Source organism: Neodiprion fabricii, chromosome 2 (genome assembly GCF_021155785.1).
Source record: "Neodiprion fabricii isolate iyNeoFabr1 chromosome 2, iyNeoFabr1.1, whole genome shotgun sequence".
Classification (NCBI taxonomy): domain Eukaryota; kingdom Metazoa; phylum Arthropoda; class Insecta; order Hymenoptera; family Diprionidae; genus Neodiprion; species Neodiprion fabricii.
This window is the reverse complement of record NC_060240.1, coordinates 26492460-26510998: the sequence shown is the minus strand read 5'-3', so window position 1 is coordinate 26510998 and position 18539 is coordinate 26492460. Positions and strand designations below refer to the sequence as shown.

At 41.2% G+C, this 18539-nt stretch overlaps 1 protein-coding gene across 1 annotated transcript; it reads right to left on the bottom strand.

The window, feature by feature from the left end:
- Positions 1–826: 826 nt before the first annotated feature.
- On the bottom strand, positions 827–18492 carry LOC124175687 (dynein axonemal heavy chain 7-like). The gene is made up of 53 exons (XM_046556088.1): positions 18404–18492; positions 17739–18340; positions 17180–17618; positions 16945–17096; positions 16722–16875; positions 16462–16611; positions 16013–16192; positions 15516–15892; positions 15150–15371; positions 14776–15073; positions 14344–14691; positions 13992–14257; positions 13755–13908; positions 13468–13694; positions 13200–13401; positions 12875–13109; positions 12686–12801; positions 12311–12589; positions 11972–12229; positions 11612–11896; positions 11295–11543; positions 10882–11227; positions 10634–10803; positions 10433–10564; positions 10120–10341; positions 9600–10051; positions 9332–9529; positions 9104–9251; positions 8791–9003; positions 8553–8725; positions 8115–8424; positions 7799–8044; positions 7477–7706; positions 7186–7405; positions 6912–7100; positions 6448–6822; positions 6206–6378; positions 5840–6085; positions 5481–5768; positions 5213–5404; positions 4912–5138; positions 4423–4793; positions 4166–4346; positions 3912–4100; positions 3234–3831; positions 2961–3171; positions 2869–2877; positions 2756–2773; positions 2667–2675; positions 2283–2517; positions 2033–2184; positions 1663–1944; positions 827–1551 (listed from the first exon to the last, which is right to left on the bottom strand). The coding sequence occupies exons 2-53, from the start codon at positions 18089–18091 to the stop codon at positions 1345–1347; spliced, it is 12156 nt and encodes a 4051-aa protein (XP_046412044.1). The 5' UTR covers positions 18092–18340; positions 18404–18492; the 3' UTR covers positions 827–1344.
- Positions 18493–18539: the final 47 nt, after the last annotated feature.

Genomic DNA, 18539 nt, shown 5'->3' with positions numbered 1-18539 from the left:
TAGTGCAGAATTAATAATACCGATTTTCTTCATTCACCTTATAATAACTTCACTTTTCACATTTCCCACCATCCGTGCATTTTATTGGTTTGCAAAGTAAGTCAAACAATAAGAATGCTTGGATGGTAAGAAATGTGAAAAGTGAAATTACAGAATCGACCCCCAGACCTTTCTCCTTGAGCGCTCGAGTGGGACTGCTCTCACCTCCTTCTCTCTCGCGAGCTACTCGCACGCTTTGCGCTTCTACCTCTGCGCATGCGCGCTACTCGCTTACTCCCCCCACTCTCCGTCTTCCCCACACTCGGATGGCGTACAACTTCCCGCGCTCATCATATCACATGAATGGGGAAAGGTCGTTCGCAATAGATACAATAGTACATAGGTGTAGGCAACGGAAAACGTATTTACTCGACCAACGATAAGAAAAAATATAAAATTCTGTAGCTAGGGGAGCAAAGTAAAATTGAACACTTACCGGAATCAAAAATGAGAGCTGGTTGGAGGCTAAGCTTGGTCGGTGACAATATGGTCTAAAATAATAAGAAATTGCAAAAAAGTGCAAATATTATCATTTCGACGTGGCGCACCATTCACAGTTTTTCATTTTATTTTTAGTCTGAACTAATTAGTGTAAGTAATATCCGCAATACACAACAATCCGAGGGCTGCATCCGTTGACGGAAGAATTTAGTCAACGGCTGCTCGTATTCACAGTGCATTGGATAATTATAATCAGAATTATCCGCGGATAAATGAACTGTGATGAACTATGATAGATGTCTACAAAGTGTTAGCTTGAAGTAATAAAACGTCTACTCAACACTTGTCACCATCAGCACCTGTATTCATATCAATTGGATTTGTTTCAACATAGCCGTGCTCTGTCCACTGAAGCACTAATTGGTTGTTACACAAATATACTATCCCTAACAAGCAATTATCTGCAGTATTCCAAGGCACGTTAAGAAATTTATAAATCAACTGTTTTCATATTTATTGTGTATTATTTCGCCACCTGAGCGATAATTACGTCAATACTTGCTATGCAAATAATTACATCGTGAATAGTTTCCACCGTTTCAGTTGAATCTCTGAGCATTTTTCTTGATGTTCACTGGTATTTAATTTAATAATCATGAGCCAACGATATAATTATTTAATTTTTTTGATTACAGTAAATCTCGTGAACTATTTGGTTCGTATTTTAATCTAACACCGTCGAATTGAAAAACGTATTAAAATTAATATTTAAAAAAAAAGCAAGACTGCTCCAGGTTCGCAATTATACTAAAAGTTACAATCATATCTCATTATTCTCGATATATTCTCGATGAGGGCTTTGAATCACTGAGAAAGTTGACATAGCATTGCGACCCCCCGGATGATCCAGTGTTCCGGTGGTTTGTTCGTTGGGAGCCATATAGCGATCACAAAATTTGTAGAATGTCCAGTGGTGGATAAAACACCTCTACGTTCACTAGTTTTGTACACTGGACAAGTGTAAGTCAGTCTTTCGGGTACGTCTTCTTTTTTCATTGGCGTTAACAAGAGCTGAAACAGTCGAGTACGTAATTTTTAGCGAAATTCGCAAGCTGAAAGGTGTGCGGCTATCTTTACTTATGTATTTTATTCATCTTTTTACACTATGAAACTATTTCTTACGAAAGGCACATCGTCGTGAAGGACTTTTGGATGGCTTTCATCCAGCATCATTTCAGTCATATCAAACCTGGCACCGTCTAGAAACAGTCCGTAAATGTAGATACCGTCTTCAGGAGGCTGCGTGAAATTTTTTTCCTTTTGTGGCATGAAATCGTATACCAGGAGATCGATGGGGATGTGATATTTTCTTGCATAGTTCTGCCTAGCTCCGGTGAGAAACGCTTGCGTGAAATAGAATCCGGATATCCAGAAAGTAATCGGGGGACCCTCTTCAAACCAGAGCTGAAAAGAACAAAATATTATCTGCCTAGCTAACTATTTTCTATTTTTTGATATACTTTAACTTAACAAAGCAGTACAACACGTATACCTGTAGGAAAGCCAATCGTTGTAGAAAATCGTTAACATAGCTGCCGAGCGGTTTTAACGACGGATAGGAATTCTGTTTCCATAATCCAGGGATTCTTCCCGTCAAAATGGATCCCACGACTTCTTCCAGCTCATAAGACATGGACACAAATCCTTTTGTCCAATAGCAAAAATAAAAATTGTAGTTATAAAACTGTACTTTGAAATTCATTTTCCGCGAAAATACCCATCAGTCAGGTAGAAATTAGTACCTTTGATTGCCTTTTGAACATTGATAAGGCTACTTCTGATGCACTGTAGAAGCTTGTTGAATCGTCCCATTTCTTGAACCAGAACAGTATTCATACTTTGATTGTATGAGGTTGGATAACGTTCTAAGGCTTCGACAAGATCGAAGTCATTTGGCAATCTGTTCAGAATATCGCTGGATACCGAAAACACGATTTCATCTGCTGATTTTCCGCTGCTGTCCGTGTCACCAGTTTCCTGTGTCAAAAAACAGACGATGAGGATATTTCAGGTTCCGCAATATATGAACGTAACGTATTGGTCAATTAAGCCACTTATCAACGAAAAAAATTATCAATCATTATATTACTCTGTCGTGTACGTTAAACAAGTTGGAGGTGAATTACCTTTAGTTTCTGTATAGCAGCATAAAAACAATATCCATGTAATGATAAACGTGTAGTGAAAGATTGGACTAAGCGAATTGACTACCTACCTCCAGCGTCCATAGATCCTACAGTAGCAGTAATTGGAATAAAAGAGATGTTCATTAATGATATACTAGGGAAACTACGGTTATGCATTACTAATTCTAGCACCCATACATACCGTCCGATCCTAGCAGCGTGAAAGCATGAGCACTCAATGAAGAACGGAACTAAGTTAGAAAAAAGGTACTAATTTTATGTACATGGTTTTACCTGAGTCAAGAGCACCGATTGGAACAGAAGATCAGTTTCTTGCCCTTCTTTGATGATGTCTGCATTCTCGTTCATCCCAAACACACTTGGTCCAGTAATCAAGGGCAAGTTTTTGGTGTACTCCATATAGGCTTCGTATTCTTTCGCAGATGGGCAATAATAAATTGTAGATGATGAATCATAGTAGTAAACTTCTTGTTCGATGACTTCCCTGAAATTATTTTTGTTCGATTAAAGGACTTGAAAGTCTTGAACAGCAACGGTTATACCTACTTGCAGTAAAACTTAGCCAGGATTGTAACCAATGTCCGTCTATCCCACTCGTCTGTAACCCTTCCTCCATAATTGCACTCCCCTGTCAAGTATTTGAGAGCCTCATACTGCACGTCACTGTATTGGTTTAGAAATATGTGAAGTTGGAATACGCTGATGCGCAAATCGGTCTCGTTGAACTCGTATGGAGTGTTCCACCCGATGGGTCCAAATTTCCTCCTCTCTTGCACAATAGCGTGGAAAAAGCACAAAGAGTACAGGAGTTTCTTAAAGGTGTCGCTTTGGGTACAGGATTCATAGAAATCGGAATCCGAGATGGGATCACTTAGATATGAGCGTATGATGTTTGCGCGAAGGCCACTCGGTGGTTCGTTGGTCATTTTGACACCATTTTGGAGAACTGATACTGGGAAATAATCAGCGGGGTAGCTGGTCAGCCACAATCGAAAGTCAGGGTGAATCGTATCAGGGAGCAAGCCCTCGCAAATCTTCTCCAAAGTGCTCATCCAACTCTTGGCCAGGTGGCAGTTTTGCAGTACCACCCAATAGCCGAATTTCACTCCGTCGTTTATCAGCTTCACAGCTATTGGGCCTTGGCCTAATTCCAGAGAAAGCGTACAATTACAATGCAATGGACTTCGTCTTATAATTGGTCTGATATCTCCAATCAATCATCACCTTGCCCTAAGGACAGAGAAAATAGTTTTTCTGCTCCAAATCCCTGGTCGTCAGCAAATTTCAGCAATACTTGATTCGGATCGGCTCCAGGTGTTAAAACGAAGATAAGCGGTACGCAGCAGTGAGAATCGGCATATGACGCTGCTAGATCGAAAGGTGGAGGCTCCACAAACTGCCTACCCATTTCGGCTGGAAGACGTGCATTTCGAGTATTACTTATGTACTTAGCAGAGATTTATCACCATATTTCTCACCTTCCACGAAAGCCTGAACTGCTGGCACTATTTTGTCTGGTCGAATACATCTCAGGATCAACATTCGTTCCATATGCTTAACATCATCAAACGGAACAGGTAGAGTTGCGTATTGAGGTTGTTTCTCGTCAAAGAATGACTTCCAAGCTGATAAATTAGCGGTAAACGATTCTTTGATTCCCTATTGAGTGAAGAGAAATGCCATGTTGTTACATGATTCAAACAAATAAGGTCGGAGATTTGATGGTTTTATCAACCTTGAAACCCTCAATGGTATCCAATCTGCATAGTTCATTCCAAGATTTGACTGGAAGCCAACTAGTTGGATTTTCAAATGGATTGTCTAAGCCGATTCCACCGGTCAGAAGAAACATCCAATGAGGCATTGAGACTTGTCCGTCTTTGTTCAATAAATTGATGACGAGTAGAAACGAGAATAGCAGCTTGTCCTTTTCGAACAGAGAGCGACATATGTTTACGTAAAGAGAGTACGTAAAGTATTTTGTCAGATCAGCCAAACGTAATTGTACGTCGTCGAGCTGCTCAGTGTTTTCGATAGCTGCCTTGAAGAGATTCACAAACCAGGCCAGCGAATACTGATACATCGGGTCTATGTTGGCCAATACAGCTGTAAAGCATCAGTGAATCAAATAATTTTCCTTATGATAATTCAATATTGAAAGCAAAATGATAAAAATAATATTAAATTAAAGAATGTGACACATCAGGCGGTGATAGTATCTCACCAATGGTGAAAAACAGAACCGTAGAATAAACGGCGATCGGAGTGTACTGCAGTCGAGCAACGTCGATCGACTTCTCAGTGATTTCAGCTGCTGCTTGCTTGATTTGAATATCGTTGCTCAAAACTTTTGACGAGCTTAGAATGCTAATGGCTCCTTCATCCTCCAGGATGTTACCTTCAGAAGCTGACAGAACTTCCAGGATTTTGTCTTCTGTCTCTTTCAACATCCTGTGTTCACGAATAAATTATAATTATCTGTATGTCAAAACTGTGTATGCTCAAATACGCATGCATCGTTTTACTTTTTATTGGCAGCTCCTTGAACGATCAGAGCATTTTTCTCTGACTCAAGATCTGGTCGTTCTTTTGCAACTACTATTCCAAGGAGTTGATCTTCCAGTCCACCAGGTGTGATCACGAAATTTAACAAGGTTACCTTTACCGCTACTTCAGGCAAATAGTGAGGATTCTGCAGTTTCGTTGTAATGTAGAACCTGTAATATTAAAATTGTTCTTATTCATAGCAAGCCCTGATGAAGATCTTTATTTGGTCTCCCACGGTGTGCGTGCCTGAAATTATGACTGTATTCCACGATTGTATCTCCTAGCTTGATGCACAGTGCTCCACCCTGCTTGAAGGTCTGCTTCATCAAAACTGGTTCCAGCAAAGCATCCAGCTCTTCACCAACATTTTCTAACAGAAGCGGAAGTCCAAATTGTATCGCGTTTTCTAGAGCTCTTGTGTAGTCTCCTTGTGTTAGGCGAATGATGCTCATGTTGTTTGCTTTTTCCATATTCTTCACCCACTTGTTGGCTTGTCCTTGAGGGTCGATCATGAGTGGCCATCGACAAGCATTTCTAAATAATAATCGAAACATTTCGAATTAAGGACAACTGGCTATCTTCGTCAGTAATTTTTCATAACTTACGTTACTATAATTCCATTGTCGATAGAGAATGAATCACTGGGGAGACCAAATATATTCCACGATCGAATAAGCACAGGATCGCCCAAAGTATCCCTCAATTGAAAATCTTCGGTACATGTTACTTTTAAGTCAGTACACAGTTTTACCCATTTCTCAACTTGACCTACACGGAATGGGGTTGTGTAAGGACCAAGATACGCCACTATCCCCGAACCGATTATAATGTCTCCAGTTAGTTGAAAATATCTGGTAAAAAAGTTAAGTGAATTACGACTATCTAATTATGATCTTCTTTTACATGTCACAAGTTCCGCGGTAGTCTTGGTTTATCAACGTGACAAAATGCTTGATTATAAAAAACACTACCTTTCACCCAAAGACTTTGCACTCTCTGACCACCGCGTATATTCGCCACCTAAGCCACCTATAAGTTCTTCAGCTCGTCTTAGTTTTTGCTCACAGTCTGTAACCTTATCCATCATTCCCTGGTAATCGGCTTTGCGAGTCTGCAAGACGTCTTCAAGTGCCGTCAGTTTAGCCTGAGACCAATGCAATTTGTGTGAACTTAAAAAAGATTAGTTAATCTATTACCAGCGAAAAATAATTACCTGGACTTGTCGAAGCTGTTCACGCTTGATCGCAAGTTCACCCATGGCTTCATTGTACTTTGCTTGCGCTTCGGCCAAAGCTCTTTTCTTCGGTGCAACAACTTTAGCTACTTTGTCGTACTCGGATATAGCATAAACCCAGCGACATAAGCCTTCGCAGGCGGTTGATGCGGTCTTGATTTTGTCAGGATCGAAGTTAATGTTGGTTAAATAATCTTTCCGTATCTTCTCCATCACACGTTCAGGGATATTATCCTTATCATAATTTATCAAGGAATCCATGAACTTTATGTCGCTCAAAACTTTTAACGATGCTTTCCAATAATCATCGCACAACTTTCCATCAGGTCCCTGTACTCTCTCCGGTTTGACTTCCTGTAGATCAAGAGAGTCACTTAATGCAGCACAGGTATCAGACGAGTTGAAATGACCGAAATTAAACCTCACGGTCAAAAAGTGCTAACCTTGAGAATGCAGATGCTTTCCATAACTAGTTTCACACCAGCAGGTGGATTCTTCATTGTTTTGACCACCGCGATATCGGCAGGTGTCAGGGTGTTCAAAGCGGCATTAGCACGATTCAGAATCGGCATTGCCTGCTCTAAGTTTGCGTCACATTCCGACTTGATTTTAGATGCTGCTGCTGCTACTTCCTACAAAGTTTAATCAGTGCCTGAATACCGAAGGAATGGAGAGAGCGGTGTAGTTGACCAAGCATAGAAAAATAGCTCATCTCACCTGTGCTGCTTCTTCATCTACTTTAACAACTTTCTCCACTTCGGCCACTTGGACACTCTCGGCTTCAACGTGTTCAAGTATTTGCTGAACTTCACTCGCTGCAGTGACAAGCATTGGTTGTAATTCCCTTAAGGTTTCTTGCATTTCTTTGACTTGCTGATTGGTGTTGTCTAATTTATCTAGACCTCCTTCGTACCGCGTTTTTGCAAATATCACCTCGCTGAAAATCATGAAGGTTTCAACGCAGATTTGAATTAGTCAGGTTGAATATTACAGTGAATTGAAACTTACCCTCGTTTCTTTTCTAATAGTGATTTGAACGTGTTGATTAATTCCAAGTATGACGTTGGAGTTACATATGTCCTCCGGCGTACCCTTGTAAAAAATTCCTTGCTCATCTGCTGCGTTGACATGTGAAAGTACTGGCACATGTCAATACACGCCATCCTTTCTGCTTCAGGAAGTTCAATTTCACCCAAAAATCGAGTCGCTACCGCTAACAGTGCATCCTCTGGCCACGGCTGATTGGGATCAAATAATCACGATCCAATTGAGATCTGAGAAGGAGATACCCTGGTGACCCAAGAAATGAAGGGATGCAGAAAGTGCTAACCTGGAGCCAGTCGATGGTGCAGCAATTAACCAGAGCTGGAAATTTCCGGATTCTGTTGCGAAAACCATCGCCGATTGGAGACATTGCCACAACAATATGTAATTGATCACGAGCAATCTGGACGAAGAAGTTGAACAGCGCTACTGGACTGCCATCAGTTTGTACAGACTTTTCTCTTTGGCGATCGATCTGTCGCATTTTTTCGCAAATTTCTGCTCTCTCGTCAGCAGAAAATAGATTCGGAACCTGTAAGATCATTTATAGTAGATGTACCTAATGTGGAAAAGCTTTTAAAGTATAATCTCAGGTAACTGACCTCTCCAGAATTCAACATATTGCTAATGTCCTCCAAAAAACTTTCTTCCTTGATCTGCGTGTCGGTAAAAAGGAAAGTAGAATGTAGATCTGTTGCGGTGCTTTTCATCAGGATGACTTTGAGATCATCGTGCCACTCATTACTACCATATTGTTTGCTGATTTCGACTTGGAAAAGTTCATATTCGGAGATGTGTGCAGCCAATCTAGTAAGGGATTGTCTACCGGATCCTCCAACTCCAACCAGGAGGGCATGGCTACGCGGCTGCTTTATGATCCGGCATATTTTTGAAAGATGCTCGATTGCAAATCTAAATGAATCAGTTGAAATATTTATCAATTTATGCGTAGTGGTAGTACTCTAGTATCAATCACCCATATATTTTACTTCACATTAAATTTACAGCATTCTGATAAAGTTCAACTCAGTGGGGGTTACCTGAATAGCACCAGATTCATTGGCTTTTTTGTCATCGAGTTGAACTCTGCAAGATACGCTTCGACTATTACTCTGAGGTTATCCAGGTCTTGGACTTCCTGGTACTGACGTATGTCAACTTTTGGATCAGAGAAGTCGCAATATAACAAATTCCGAAGTTCGAAGTCGCCAACCTAGGAATGCGAAGAAACTATTGTAACAGTACCCTTCGAGTGATTAGATGCTACCGATATCTTACAGGCCCTTTCTTATCCGCGGTCAAATCGCTGAACATATGGTCCATGTCTATTTCCATTCTCTCCTGAACGGTTCTGTGAAGTTGATCGATAAGCCAGTTGGTATCTGTCTCGTCGACCAATCTGTCTCCGTACACCCGGAGGATCTCATGAACCCAGAGTCGTTTCATGTTGACCAGTGTCGGCATTGTTTCCGGAACAGACAAGAGCACGCCCTATAGTGGAATTAAATGTTGTGCCATCAGCAACGGAAGATGAAGTAAAACTTCATGGTATAGTTGTTCGCGACGTTGTGAACGTAGTGATTTCGCCTACCTGTATTACCCTCGAGAAATCACGAAGATTGAATAAGTAGTGAGACTTAGCAGGGGTCGGTAAAAGATGCCTGAGACTCTCTTTGTAGATGTCCATGGTTGCCATAACAATCTGTTCAATGCACGGGTCAAACTCTTTGCTAAATCCTCTGGAGAGATGAATCGTGATATTAGATTCATTATCCTACTTGGTAAATAATTTAGTTATTCTGCCAGCCACAGTTGTTACCTAGTATCTAAATGCCAGAGCACAATTTTACTGAATATTGTGATCATAACGTCGTCTTCGAACTCTGATATAGTTAATGCGAAGAAATGGCGTTTGAATCTTGGTGTGACATCTTTACCACTACCACCTGGTGGTCCCATGGCACACATCAACTGAATCTCGATAAGTTTCACCGGGACAATTTCCTTTCTATCATACCTGCAAATTATCTTCGATATTTACGTGACCTCACAACCACAGAACAAAAGATATATCCTTTGATTTTTACCACTGCCAATGGTCTAGCCATTGCCTCAACAACTCGATCGGGGGCTGAGCTCCGTAGATTTCTTTCAAGGGCATAGAAACATCATCCACAAAAATGACCCACCGCTTTCCAATCGGTGGACCATATACACCCTTTCTACGTTTATCTAGCTTGCTCATTATGATGTCTTGGGTTTGATTAGCGGTTGTTTGTGCCGAGAAATTTATGAATAAGGGTTTGTAGATATTTGTGTTGTTCTTTCTCAGCAGAAAGTCCACGATGTAAACTGATTTTCCAGTGCCAGTCGGGCCCACAAAAAGTACAGGCTTTTGATGTTGGACCAGTAATTGAAAGAGGGTTATATATCTGACTGTCTCTACCGTTGGCACGATAATCTGATTCACCGGTATATCACGGGGAATAGGTGGTGCATTGATCAATTCATCGGACCATAATTTCCATTTTCCTTTACCCTGGTGAATGTAAATTTTCCTTTAGTGTTCGAAGTTCTGTTTCCAATACAGTAATTCCGTCTAAATACCTCTCGTATGAATCTGTAGTCGAAAACAAGTCCGTCCTTTGGCATGATGAATATGTACGGTTTAATTGGAGGATCAATAGGTTTGGGCAATCTAAACTCTTCGAGTAGGACTGCGGGAAATTCTTTTTCCAGTAAACCTCGGAAGAGTCTACTGAACTTTTCTCTGTGACGTGCCTCCAGTGTTCCACCCATAGCCCAGATACAGGAGAAAAAGAACGAGCCCTGGTACGTGAAGCATTAAACAATACTGAACCGCAGTAAGCAATCATCAATCAATAAACCTAAGCCTTAGATCGTTTATAATATATCTTACCTCCGTTTGTGCCCTGAGGTCCATATCAGACATACCTTCCAAAAACTTTTCGTCGTGGAAATCTTCCAAGAAGCAGTCCATGAGGTACATCAGTGATCGTACTAAATTTGAATCAGGCATCGGTGCGAGTTCCTGGATTAAGAAAATCAAGCTTTATTCACCAAGCCAAAATAATAGGATTCTAAAGACATCTTTAATTACCGTGACGCCACCTCTGCGCAATAAGTGTAACAATGGTCGACAAAAACGGAAAAATAGGCAGTCTCTCACGAAATTCTTCAGCCACTCTCCTAATGCCTTGGGAACTTCTTGAAGCCAAGACACAAGCAAGGGTGTCCACCCTAAAGCCACTGGTTCCATGTAAATCATACCTGTTGAGTTGACTTTGTTTAGGAAAGCATAATTATATTGTTACTATGACTTATTTTTATATTTCTTATATTCATTACCACATCGAGATACCGTAGCAGGTGAGGCAACCTCGAGGTCCATCGGTTCGAAAATCAAATTGGTGGTTGGTGCCAGCTGGATAATTTCTCCGCTCATTAGGCACAACTTTTTGTTATCGTCTAAAACAGTATTCATGTTTTCTATCCACACCGCGTCCACTGGCCCATCGAATATAAGCCACTTGCGATTATCATTTGTGGACACGGCAAAAGCCCGATAACTTACAGCCAATACTCCGTCGCTCCACTCATGTGATGCCCCGTCAAACTGGCCGTAAAGTTGACCCATCGTAATAGACTTCGGATTAATTACAGTTATCTCAACTTTATGCTCGTCCATTAATTGCTGTAACAATAAAGATGATTAGCTCTAAATAGTAAAGACGAGAAATGGGTGAGCAATGATCTCATACCCGTTGCTCGATCAACTCCAATGCGTCAGCGAGCATTCTATAAGCTGTCGTTTTTCCACCGAAAGGATACCCGACGATCATGAAACCGTGCCTCACGATCATCATTTCGAATATTTGCTGGATTTTTTCTAGGAATACTGGCGTGCATTGAATGTTAGCCTTTTCACACGCGTCCCGAGCACAAGTATTCAAATCAGTATAGTCAGGTTCAGGAAGAACCACGTTAGGGAATAGATCTGAAGCAATACCCTGTGGGTTTCAACGTTATTTTTCATTTCATATACGTTGAAAATTGTACCATAGAAACTGAAACTCACATGAAAGAGTGGCAAGTCATGACTGAGGAATTTCGGAAGGTTGACATCTTTAATGCTGCGTAGCATGAGTATGTCTTCATTCTCGTTTGGATACTTCAATTTCAAATTTCCAGCAGCTACGAGTACGGATTTCACAGCTCTCATTCCGTAATCGTAATGGCATTGACTTGATAGCTGTTCCGAGCAGAGTCTGTAGGCCATCACGATTTTCACGGACAATGGTCGCGCGCTATAGAAGCCATATGAGTATAATGTGTTCTCTGATATTAATCCGTAATCTGGTACCTACAGAGTTGAAAATACAAGTCTAACAATCATTCTGAAATATGTTCAAGTTGACAAGCTCGCGGTATCACTGACCATCATGGCAACAGAACGGAAAAGAGCTTTCAAGTTGTCCGGAAGCTCCGATCTTCCGGCATAACCAGGATTCATGGTGATGAAAACTGCGCAAGTGGGATCCAGGGTCAGTTGAGTGCCTTCAAAAATCAGCGTTTGCTTTCCTGATTGAATACCGCGTTGGATGGTGAGGATTTGTTGAGCAACTACCGAGAGGACCTCGAGGTCGATGCGATTGAACTCGTCGAAGCATGACCACGCTCCACATGATGCTAGGCCCTGCATATTGGAGGTAATTTTTACGTATCATGTAGAAGAAATTTAACCAGAGCAGATATGTTACGATCCAGTCAACCGTACCTTGAAAAATTTACCAAGGGCAAGGTAGTCCAAACCGTCGGAACAATTGAATACGACGCACTGCTTAGCGACAGCCTTTGCCAGGTCTTTGGTAGTCTCTGTCTTGCCAGTACCTGCAGGACCCTCTGGAGCTCCACCAAGATGCAGACTTAAAGCACCAAACAATGTTCTATAGCACCTGTCTGTTAACGGGGTTATAACAAGTCGCGGTGAGTTTCCAAGATATTCGTAACCGTAGCGCAACGAAGAATTGATCATCATTGTTTGCAAGTTATCCATCTGTGAAATAATTCGGAAAAATTGATGATGTTGCATATAGATTTTTCGACGGAAAATGAAGGTGTGATCGATTTTTATCATTCTCGAAGTTCTCACCTGCCAGTAGTAACGCATCTGACACAGCCATTTGAAATCCATTTCCGACTCAACTTGATCTTCCCACAATCCCACCAAAACATCTCGAGCATGAACATCTAACGTGACCAGCGCTCCTAGCAAATAATACGAAATATTGGTAGTGTAATATGTACAAGTCCGCAGTGTCAGAAAATGTCCCCCTCTTACCTAATGTCGTTCGATTCTGGATGGACAGTTTTCCACGCACCAGAATGATGATCTGGTTCAGATTATAGTTGCACTTTTCAATATATTCCTTCAGCCCTTTTTGTCCTTGAGAAAAAGCTGCCGTGACTTCAGCAGTCCAGTACATTTGTCCGATACAGAGAACCGTCTGCCCTGGCCAGTCTAGCACCCACTTTGACCTGAGTTTCTTTGGATAGGTGTTTTTCGCATTTATAACCTATCCATTGGAGTGGGAGAAAGATAAAATATCATCAATACCGAATTACAGTAGTGGCATTATTGAATTAAATTTGTTCAGAGTACACACCATAGCGCGTACACTTTTTTTCATGTCACCTTCAAGTTGTAAGAGCCACTTCTCGACTTGTCCCCGAGCCGCTGAAGTGTCGATTACAAACTCGAGGGTAACTTCTTCACCTTCGGACGATCTCATTGCGGTAACTTCCATGTCTTCGGTGAAATTCAATTTCGCTATCCCTTCGAAACATTTTTTCAAGTGAGGTTGAACTCTAACGGATAAAAAGAAATGCTGAACTTTGCTTATGCCACACTTGACGTTGAGCAGATAGACTTACCTAGTTGGATCCTTGGTTTCAGACAAAATTTCCAACAACTCGTCATTGGATAGGAAAAAGAATCTGGCGAAGTACAATCTCTTTTTTTCCAAGTATTCATTCAATCCTTTTTGAATAAGTTCCAAGAGTCCCATACTTTTTTGGAGACGATCGAGCATCTTCTCAATTTCGACTACCGTCAAAACTCTGGGATCGGATATCACAGTGCCCATGATGTCTCGCCAAATCTAAATCAGAACAACATCCATATAACCATTGGTTCTCGTTTTTGAATATTTTTAACATGCCTTGTCAACAGCATTGAAGCGGCGTCCCTCCTCTGGCATCTGCTGCTGGATGTCAGGAGATGAGAAAATTGGCTCAAGATACATCCATGTCGATTGCACTTTCAACCAGTAATCGATAATATCTTGAAGTAAATGAAGTTTGGCTTCCCATTCTCTGGAAAGTTGAAAGATTCACAACCACAGTTATATTGTTGATAGCAACAGATTAACCATTCGTACTTGGGACTGACTACTTACAGAGTCTCACTCTCAAATGGTTTAATGTAGACAGAGTTCTTCATCGTCTGAGCCTTCGTCAGGTGGTCGTCCAGCAGCAGTTGAATGTCATCTACACTGGCCACAACGTATGTCCCAGTATCGCGATACGGAGTGACTGTGAACTCCATCTCTGTCCAGTCAGTATGCATTCTTTGAAGAGCCTTTTCCAAGTTGTTCTCTTTCGTTGCAGCCTCAGAAAGGGCCTCGAACTTATCCACGTACTCGTCCAGTCCGAAATCTAATATCTATGTATCATTGCATTGCCCGCAAATTATTGAATCATGTAATACAAATCGATTTGAGAGCATTCTACGTCAATTAAATCACTTGCCTTTGCGAGTGTCATGTTATGATCGACTTTAATGGGAAAACCAACGAGCTCCGAAACCTGTTCCCAATGTCTAGCCTTCAGCCCAGGATTTCCTAACGTCATTATAACGGGTAGGTGTTCTTTGAATTCCTCGATTCTACATTTGATTGTTTCAGCCAATTTCCTGAGGATTGGCTCCTGGAAGGTCTTTTCGAGTTTGTAGACTGTACGATAAGCAACACCGACATCTGACTCAATTGTTTCAGGATCATATGACCCGATTTGAGCACTTGTCCACTTTTCATAGTTGGAAAGAAACTCGCAGGCAGCATCGAACAACTTTTTATAGGGCATTAGTCTGTCGGCGATCTGTTTTTGAGCGATGTACCATGAGTTGCTTTGCAATTGTGGATGAATCGGTTGAAGAATCCAAAAATTTATCAGCAAGTTTACCTTTTTACGCAGTGGATACTGCGATAATTCCCAGCCGAACATTTGCTCCTCCTCGTTGAATCTTTCAATTCTATCCATAGCCGCGATTAGTCGGTTCTCAAGACTTGTTGTCTTCTTTTTGTAACGAAATATCTCATCGACGTTACCCCAATACTGTATTTCGTCACACTGCTTCCAGTATAACTGTAAGTCTTGTTCGAATTTTTGAATTCGTACTGACAAAACTTCCTGATATTCAATCGTTTTCTGTGCCACTATTTCTCGGTGTTCTTCGAAGACAGAAGGCATGCGGTAGCACCTTTTCAAAGGAAAAAGTGTAAAATACTAAGAACGGAGATTAATTTGGGGGTGAAAACACAACGGTGAATTCCTACCAATGAAAAGCAGCATTCACTGATTTTATTTCAACAGGAGTGAGCAGGGAGTAGTCTGTCAAAAATATGATGTACTGCAGAACTTCTCTTAGCCTCTCTTCAAGCAAAAACACCAATTCAGTTTCAGCCTTCTTCACAAACTTTATGAGCTGCATTAGTTCAAGGGTCCCTGGCGGAGTGCAGAGGGCTTGATCAGCAATGGCTTCGTATTCCTCGCAGATCCTACAGATTGTAGTTTTCAAAAATCATCATTAGGAAAAATCAAGTTGTCAATAAGTCCCAATCGGACCAAATCCAAAGATTTGTTTCTTTTTCATGTGTGGAGCGAAACAGCGTTAAAAATCAATACAGAAATCCTTGGCTTACAATCTACATTTGTGCTGATAATCCGAAACCATCTCCAGTACAAGGGTTTCTTTCTGAGCAGCCGCCATTGATGCAATACTTTCAATCAGATGCGTTCTCCGTATGGCAAACATTCCCAAAAAAACTGTGTGTTCATTCGTCACAGGGATGTCCATGCTGAGCTGGTGAAACTTGTCGATTAGCACACCGTATTCTTGCAGATTGTGCGGGGGATCTGCGTCTATGAATTCAAAAACCGTTCGGTTTTCGTGATCATCGATCAATGACATGTACTGGTCAAAATCCCGTAGGCGTTGCTCTGGCCCGACACGTTGTTCTTCGATGAGATTGACGATTTGTTGACTGTAACTGTCGATGACTTCCCGAAGAATGACTGGCTGCCGTAGTTTGAGTAAAGCGTGATATTAGTGGAATTGGATTTAGAATATTCGCGACTTGGTAAAAAGTTATGACGTTCTAGATGTATGAATAGGTATTATCTCGAGTGGCGCACAAACCTGCAAGACCTTGACAGGTCCGTTGTAATCTTTGTACAATTTGACTTCAAGGCGAGGTACGTGTTTTACTGCCTCCAGAAGTGAAATCAACAGGGTGATCAAAGTGTCTGTGAAGTTCTTGAACGAAGGCTCGAACGTTAAGGTTTTATTTCTTATAATCACGTTCAAATTGAATCCACACTACCAAAGCGTATGATTGTTTAATTATTGAGGACAGGTAATTTTTATATACATTTTCTTTACAATCAATTCGACAAATATCTACTCGAGGAAAGATCATAAAACTTGGCACTTACATTTTTCACATTCAATATTCTCTTTGTCTGCATGAAAATAAATTTTGAAGTGAATATGAATATCGGTGTAGGCTAAATTCCTCGAGTTACAAATTGACGGCTGCAGAAAAACTCAAAGATTCTCAAAAAAATAAAAATAAACTTGTCACTTACTCGGAAGCTCAAAATATAAGCCATGTAGTCTTTGATTGATTCCAAACAAAGATCACGGAGTTGGGATTCCATAATTGTTGCCAGGCAGTGGAAGAATTGCTCTCTTTTTCCTGGATTGCTTGCGCCTGGCAGCAATCCCTTTTTATGTCCCTGAAAACGTCCTTGAAGAAGTGAGGAAATCGCGGTAACGCTGTTTAACCTCATTCGATGGCAAATCCATTCAACCCTCATGATTTGAATAAATTTTCTACTGCACTTACAGCTGTAAATATGCGTAAGATTTTCGGAAACCAATTGTTACACAGCGCATCTTTAGCTTTCGCAACCATTCGTGAAAATCGCCAGTCAAAACTCTCCAGGTCATAGATCTCACCGTAGGTCTCGAGTTCTCTTTTGTTTATCAGCCGTAATTGACTACAAAAAGGCAGGAGAGAATTTTTCAAAATAAACAATTCAAAATCGGCAATGCTTTAGTGTACTTACTGAAATTCTCTGTACCAGAGATCCAGAGTCTTGCGAATGCAAGGGTTGTACAAGTTCAAAATCTTTTCTAACTTAGCCTGGGTCGCTTTATACCGAATACTGTGCTGTGGTGAAAAGTGTTTGATTTCGTAATTTTCATTAGATACTGTTTGCTGAAATATAATATAACATTGCGGTTGAGTATTTGTCTCTGAGGATCTTCATGGATAATCTGCATATCAGAAATGCGACCCACCACTTCTTCCTCCATATTTTCTGGCTTCAGCGGATCCTGAAGAACAAAATCAACAACGGATTTCTTGACGCTCAGCATGTAGTCGTCCAGAGCATCTTTTTCAAGCTGCTTCAAGATTTCTGGAAAGTGTTCTCTCCACTTAACGGGTATGAGAGCGATGATATTCTTCATCACCGCGACGTCGATTGGTCCAACATGAGCATTGTCGATACCGTGCAGAATGTAATAGTAATATCTGAGCAATTCCCGTTCATCCTCCGTTAACCAGCCATCCCCAGGATCACCAGGACACACATCGGCGGTTTCGTCGCCGGCAGATACGATCTTAACTACCTTTTCCCTGAATTCCTCACGCCGTTTACGCAGTGCCGTGTAGCAATTCATCTTGAAATTGAGCTCCTGCTGCCGGCGAGCTTTGGAAGGGGTGGACCTGATAAGCCTGTGTTCGAGACAAGTCCAAGAAAAATATTAAAAGAATTAAACTATCATTCGGAGAATGATTCAAAGTGTAGTTTGAAACAAACTGGTTGTAAGTTACACGTTTATAAAAATAATGCACCTCGGTATCTTTTCCTTAGGAAACTCAAAGAGCTGTTCAGGGAATGAAATGATTGGCTCCTTTTCGAAATTGTCTTCGGAGTGGTCATCCTCGTGTTTGGCAGGCTGAGAGTGTTTGCTCTGGTCCTTTCTTTTGGCACCTCTGCCAGGTTGTGCCCCAAAAGCCGAAGCAGCCCTAGTGGACTTTCTACAACCGTGACCGAGCGAAAATCTTCCTCCATGACAGGGCAATTTTTCCTTCTTGCAGGAGTCTGGTAACAACTCTTTAACACGGCACGTAAAATCTGTTCCACATTCATCTTCTCTGTCACAGTCTCCGAAAGAGGATGATGCCGCTTTGCTTAAATGATCCATAGTGCTTCCATGTGTGATTTAATTTCCTACGGTGTGGCTTGTTTCTGAATATTCAATGCCTCACTTTGAATTTTAGCTACAGCTGGAATGCTCAGCCACATTGAGGAAGTGCTCTTGATGTAGTGACTTATGACATTCGAAATCCGATCGGCTTGACAGAAAACTGTTGACCACATGGCGAGCTTGTCGGCAAACTAACAGTACCGATCAATGAATCATCTGTTATTTGTTTACTCAGTTCCATGGCAACTGAAAGGGGCAGATATCAGCTACGGTATACTTTGGGATCAATTTTCCTGCACCTACGCATACCTACGCATACCTTGAATCATGAATTCTTGCAAATTGAAACGAAACTTCGGGGTCTCTCCGTTAAGATCCTCACATGCATCGATTCAAGGAATCGTTGTTAAATCTTTCTTTAAATCTTCCTGAGAAGCAACAAGAT

Bases quoted from the DNA above. Each gene is read 5' to 3' on its own strand.
- LOC124175687 (XM_046556088.1), bottom strand. From the start codon at position 18,091: ATGGATCATTTAAGCAAAGCGGCATCATCCTCTTTCGGAGACTGTGAC. The intron at 16,612-16,721 runs GTAAGTGCAGTA...GGACGTTTTCAG, and splicing joins TCTTACGCATATTTACAGCT to GGACATAAAAAGGGATTGCT. The intron at 1,552-1,662 runs GTAAGAAATAGT...CGACTGTTTCAG, and splicing joins TTCACGACGATGTGCCTTTC to CTCTTGTTAACGCCAATGAA.